The sequence below is a fragment of the Musca autumnalis genome, unplaced genomic scaffold (assembly GCF_047663935.1).
Source record: "Musca autumnalis isolate F117 unplaced genomic scaffold, ASM4766393v1 scaffold_5, whole genome shotgun sequence".
Taxonomy (NCBI): domain Eukaryota; kingdom Metazoa; phylum Arthropoda; class Insecta; order Diptera; family Muscidae; genus Musca; species Musca autumnalis.
The window spans coordinates 104,646,117-104,652,686 of record NW_027412088.1 but is presented as its reverse complement, the minus strand read 5'-3'; the positions used below and the strand labels follow the sequence as shown (position 1 = coordinate 104,652,686).

The following is a 6,570-nucleotide window of genomic DNA, read 5'->3' as shown; positions in this document are numbered from 1 at the left end:
AAACTCTCTGATACATCGCAAAAGCATTGGAACGCTCCTTCAGGCAGTTTTGGCCTTAAGAATGTGCAAACCTTTCGGAAAATGTCGATAAATGAGATTGTGCTACAAAATTTGACCAGAAAATTATTCAAGCGTTCTGATGCAAAATTCCATCGTGTTGGGATCCATGGAGAACGAAAATGCCTTTACTTCGTTTGGGTCACTTCGTTTTATTTTTTTATACCAGTTAAAGTAGTGAAAATCTGAGTTTCTTATATTTTCAAATTTAAACGGGCATATCTTATTTTTTCCACAACGGATTTCTTTTGATCCTTCTTCCTTTAAAAGGGGTAAATAATGTCTTTTGAATAAGCTATTATTGTTTTAAATCGGTTAACAAATGGCTAAGTTATAGTGGTTTATGTTTGAAAACCCCCACAAAAAAACTATAAAGGAATTTTTCATAATTTTCAAAAATATAATGTTTTTTTGTTTTGTTCAATATTTATTTTGAAAATTATGAGAAATTCCTTTATAGGTTTTTTTGTGGGGGTTTTCAGACATAAACCACTATAACTTAGCCATTTGTTAACCGATTTAAAACAATAATAGCTTATTCAAAAGACATTATTTACCCCTTTTAAAGGAAGAAGGATCAAAAGAAATCCGTTGTGGAAAAAATAAGATATGCCCGTTTAAATTTGAAAATATAAGAAACTCAGATTTTCACTACTTTAACTGGTATAAAAAAATAAAACGAAGTGACCCAAACGAAGTAAAGGCATTTTCGTTCTCCATGGATCCCAACACGATGGAATTTTGCATCAGAACGCTTGAATAATTTTCTGGTCAAATTTTGTAGCACAATCTCATTTATCGACATTTTCCGAAAGGTTTGCACATTCTTAAGGCCAAAACTGCCTGAAGGAGCGTTCCAATGCTTTTGCGATGTATCAGAGAGTTTTCAAGAACTGTCTTGGCTACAATTTTTGCCTTTGCGTTGGATCGAAAATCTCAATGGTTTGGTTGTTATATGCGAAAATATCCAAAAAACGTCAATAAAAAACTTAAAGTTAAAATCGGGAGGCTCGATTTTCACGGTAGATATATGGTCCAGAGGACTTTTTTGCTCAGTTCAATCCCAGGAATCAGAAACGCGAAGGGCTCATTAAGGTTTTTTTCATTCCACACAAATCGCCCCACCCTATTCTTGGGGTTTCATAAAACTCATATAAAAACTAATAATTATATTTAAAATATGTCAATTTGGGTAAAAAGCTATACTTAATGCCGATATGGATATTCACACATTTTTACCCATGTAATTTCAGCCACCGTGGTGCAATGGTATGCACGCCCGCCTTGCACGCAGAAGGTCAGGGGTTCGATTCCGCGGCCAGGCAACATCAAACATTTTTCAACGGTGGCAAAATACCCCTCAGTAATGTTGGCGACATTTCCTGAGTATTTCAGCCTTGAAAAACTTCTCACAAGTGGTGTCTTAAGACACGCCGTTCGGACTCGGCGATAAACAGTAGGTCCCATATCATTGAGCTAAATATGAATCGGGGTGCACTCATTGATATGAGAGAAGTCTCCCTTGTCCCGTATAATATAGCTCACTTCGTGTAAACGATACAGCAATTTATTAAATGCAATTTATCTAAAAAGCAATAATGAACATAATATATATATTATATTTTACAATATATAATATAATATCTATTATATTTTACGTATTTTCCAAAATTAGGAAAAAATAGTCGTTTTTAGGAGCGCGCCTACACCTTCCAATATTTTTAACTAATTTTTTGGTTTCCTTAGTTGTAGTATGTTTAATACAGGTTTTGAAATATTCGGCATCAGATTCCTTGGAATCCTGGCATTTTAGGTATAAAGTGTCTTTGGCAATGTTAATGACAACAATGCGGGGTATCTTTTTATGAAAAAATTAAACCTCATTCGAGTCACTAAAAGGGGTCTTTTTGATCCATTTTTTTAAAACAGTTTAAAAACTCCCCTAAAATGAGATCGTATCAGATCAAAATATTCTACAAAATTATTTGTTATAAAATTCTAAAATAGGTCCCCGAATACACCAAAACTCTAAATCGTACCTAAACGCCAGGAATCTGGCAAAAGTAAAATCACGTTTTTAGTGTTAATGTACTTTATCTGAGTTTATTAAGTTTTGTGCCACAAATCTTCATTCTAGATAGAAGACGTCAGAGACAAAAATATTCTCCATCGAATTTCAATACAAGTCGCTGAATAAATGAAATATGTATTTACAATATATATCCAGAAAATACATATGTATATATACATCAAATTTGCCAACAAAACATCCAAATATTTTTTGAATAAATTTGTTTTGTTCTGTTTTCGGGTTGATGCATGAAAGTAACATGAAATTTAGTTTTAGACGAAAGTTTTTAAAAGAAGAAATATTCTACATAAAATTTTACTATAAGTCCCAGAACAAACTATATATATAAGTAAAATACTTTGTTAAGAAAATGACGTTACAGAATTAGATATTATAGGTAGAAATTATTTGTTAAACTTTTGGACCCTTAATTAAAATTTATTCTAGATCAAAATTTATATTAGCCTCTGAACAAAAAAAATTGTAGCTATAATATTTAACATCTCCAGAAGCTTTTGCTTTTTATATATGATTTAGGACCATATTCTACCGTTTTATTTACAATTTGGTTATCTGCGGTCACAAAATATTCATTCAATTTTGTCAGAGCAGGAGTAGTTGCCATCATTATAGTATTTAAGACCATGCCAAAATCATGGATGTTAGGACCCGTATGTCGGATATATATTCACTGGACAATATCCGTAGACTATCCCCGCATTTTCACATACAATATCAGGAAACTTTGGCTTATCCTGATGACGTTATTATAGTTTATAGTACTAAAATACTTAGTTTTACAAAGTCCGATCTAGGTTGTCAATATTTTCCCTATATATACACCATAGATATTCCAAAAACAGTGTGGATCGAGCACATGTGATCTTCTGAAAAAATTTATTATGAAAAAACATCTGTAAAATATATATATTTTGTGACCGCACATAACCAAAATGTGAACAAAAACGGTAGAATATGGTCCTAAATCATATATAAAAAGCGAAAGCTTCTTGAGATAATAAATATTATAGCTACTAATTTCTTTTGTTCAGAGACTCATAATGAAATTTGATTTTGACACAATCCCCAAAAAGTGAAGTATTTTAGAAGATTTTGACTCAGTATGGAATAAATAATTAAGAGTCTAAAAGTTTAACAAATAATTTCTACCTAAAATATCTAATTTTGTAATGTCATTATCTTAACAAAGTGTTTTACTAAGATATATAGTTTGTTCTGGGACTTATAGTGAAATTTTGTGTAGAATATTTCTTTTTTTAAAAACTTTCGTCTAAAACTAAATTTCCTGTTACTTTCATGCATTAACTCGAAAAAAGAACAAAAAAAAAGGAAGGTATATGTTGGTACGACAAAAACCAAACTGAAACTAGACCATCCGGACACAAGTCGGATCAAAAAACAGACAAATCATTGGAACAAAAAACAGCGCTAGCGGCCCATTTTGCACTTACTGGGTATAAACCGAACTTTAAGAACGCAGACATATTATCACAGGAAACTAATTATAAACGACGATTCACTTTGGAGATGCTTCATATAATAGACGTACCTAATGAAAAAAGAATTAATTATAAGACTGATACAGACCACTGTGCACATATGTATAGGAAATTAGTACAAAAACATAGACGTAACAAAGTTTAGTTTGATGGTGACATTAAACCAGCACAGGTGATCTTCGCCAAGAAAATGTAATAATTTGTCTTATATTTAGTTGTTTATCAATTTGTAATATGTGCTTTATTATTTGTGAAATAGATCCCTGAAGATGATTGTCGATGACAATCGAAATATTGGAGAAATAAAAGAATAATAAAAAACAAAACCAAACATCTTTTTATTTTCTATGACCTAAAGCCGAACCAACAATCAAAATAAAACAAAACAAATTTATTCAAAAAATATTTGGGTGTTTTGTTGGCAAATTTGATATATACATTTTCTTGATATATATTTTAAATACATATTTCATTTATTCGGCGACTTATATTGAAATTTGATGGAGAATATTTTTGTCTTTGACGTCTTCTATCTGGAATGAAGTTTTGTGAGACATAACGTAATAAACTCAAATATAGTACAACATTAACCCTAAAACGTGATTTTACTTTTGGCAGATTCCTGGCGTGTAGGTACGATTTAGAGTTTTGGTGTATTCGGGACCTATAGTAGAATTTTATGACAAATAATTTTGTAGAATAGGAGTTTTTAAACGTTTTTGAAAAATGGACCAAAAAGACCCCTTTAATAACTCGCATGAGGGTTAATTTTTTTCATAAAAAGATACCCCGCATTGTTGCCAAGGACACTTTATACCTAAAATGCAAGAATTCCAAGGAATCTGATGTCAAAACCTGTAGAAATGGGCGGAACTTGCAACGCCTACTTCCCGACGTAAACTTTCAAAACGCTGATACACGTGTCTTCCTTTTTTCGGTCCTCTTTCATAATCTGTGCGGGGTTTCTTGTTATTTAAAAAAAAGTTAAATTTTGTTGTACAGTGTTATTGAAGGGAAGGATCCAATATTTCTAGACATTGTGGCTCTTTAAACCCTGGTGAAAAAATTAGAAAATATGAGAATTGTCGAAATTGGGAGAGTTGTATACCTGCTCGTCCAATTTTGAGCATGCTATTAACATTGTTTGTCCAAATGTCTCACCTTTGGTCTCATAAGCGTTAACTGTATGGATAAGAATTGAGCATAAGTAGATTAAGAAAATTGGTTTCAGCATAACCCATTATTATCGTAGCATTTAAAAACGATTGTTGAATGAATTGTTCTAATCCAAGTAGCAATAAAATGCCACCACACAATAAGAACAGGAACACTCAGCCGTATCGATTAAAATTCATAGAAATATGGAACGGAAATTAACTTTGCCAAACAAAACGATTGGATGAATGCAAAATACTCATTTAAAAAAGTAATAAAACGTTTAAAGACATTTTTAAAAACAAAGAATTTATGTTTTAATTATATCAGAAACATATTTTGTCGGTCATCATCATCGGTGGTGGCAGCTATGTGGGATATTATTTTCTGGTTGCCAAATAAATGATGTTGTTTGGTTTTTGAAATTTGCTTGGCAATATCTATAAATTGTTGACTTGTCTTAAAAATTGCTACAGTTTTCGAGGAACAGTGCTTCAGTGAGATACACAGGAAATTATAAAAAATCGCAATGGTATATGAAATTGCCAACGAAAAAAGACAAAAAAACTTAATAAATTTTGTTTGCTTTTTTCAGAAATTCCTTATCGCTTTGTTAGCCTTGACCACAGTGTGCATCCTTGCCTCAGCCAATCCAGTTGATAACCGTGGCCAGTACTATCATGGCCAATACTATGATGGTCGTTATTACAAAAACCGTGATTATTACAATCAACGTCGTTACTATGACAATTTATTGAAGACATACAGAGCCGATGTCGCTGCCAATGAGTCGCGTATTGTTGAACAAAAAGTCGAACCTCCAGTTGATGGTAGCTTTGCCTATCAATTTGACACCGAGAACGGTATTCACGCTGATGCTCGCGGTACCAGTGTAAATATTGGAGCTGATGAACCAGCCCAAAAAATTGAAGGTTCCTTCGCTTACATTACTCCCGAAGGTCTTCGTGTAGGTGTGCGCTATATTGCTGATGAAGCTGGATATCGCCCTGTATATACCTGTAAGTAAAAATATTGCATATAATGGTGGAAATTTTGTGTGAAATTTTACATTTTCTTGGTTTCAGTTGATGGTTTTGAAGCTGCCCGATATGCCAACTCTCTGCCAGCTGCCAATGTTGAAATTACAAAAATCCATTAATTAAACCATAATTTAACGAATTATTTTCTAATATTCTTTAATATCACAAACTAAAATAGCGTTAAGAGATTTACAAGATACTAATGAATGTGGAAATAAATATACCGCATTTGCAAAAATGTGCTGTACCAAAAAAAGCAGTTTTTTTATTTCCGCAGTGGCGATTATTTCAGTTCAACAAATAGCAAGGAAATATTTGTCTCGGCAGAAGGGACAAGGGAAAATTCTTTCATATCAGTGAGTACATTCCGATTTAAATATATTCAGTGATACGGGACCGTCGGCATAAGACACCACTGGTAGAAAAGTTTTACATGGCTCAAATAATACTCCGGAAATGCCACCTTTATTTTTGGCACCATTGAAATTGTCTAGACTAGGAATCGAACCCGATCATTCAGGGTGCTAGGTGGTTCTGTGTACCCACTGTACAACAGTGCCAGCTAAAACATTTTCTAAGGGGTATACGGAGTTCTTTTTTGGAAGAAAACTAATTTGAGGATCGGTGGCGGAATCCGAAGCTATTATCTTCACTGCATTGGCCGTTTTTAAACAATGCCAGAGTGGCCGGACAGGACCGACCATGTGATACCATATACCACTACCCC

The 6,570-nt window shown here is 33.0% G+C and overlaps 1 protein-coding gene across 2 annotated transcripts; it reads left to right on the top strand.

Annotated features, from left to right (window-relative positions):
* Window positions 1-4,938: 4,938 nt before the first annotated feature.
* Window positions 4,939-6,045, top strand: Cpr49Ad (Cuticular protein 49Ad). 2 transcript variants are annotated; one of them, XM_073992907.1, is made up of 4 exons: window positions 4,939-5,074; window positions 5,280-5,335; window positions 5,399-5,822; window positions 5,889-6,045. In XM_073992907.1, exons 2-4 carry the CDS (start codon window positions 5,333-5,335, stop codon window positions 5,960-5,962), a joined length of 501 nt encoding a protein of 166 aa, XP_073849008.1. In that variant the 5' UTR covers window positions 4,939-5,074; window positions 5,280-5,332; the 3' UTR covers window positions 5,963-6,045. The 2 variants fall into 2 exon arrangements, with proteins under 2 accessions (XP_073849008.1, XP_073849009.1); XM_073992908.1 differs by having other exon boundaries at window positions 4,945-5,335.
* Window positions 6,046-6,570: the final 525 nt, after the last annotated feature.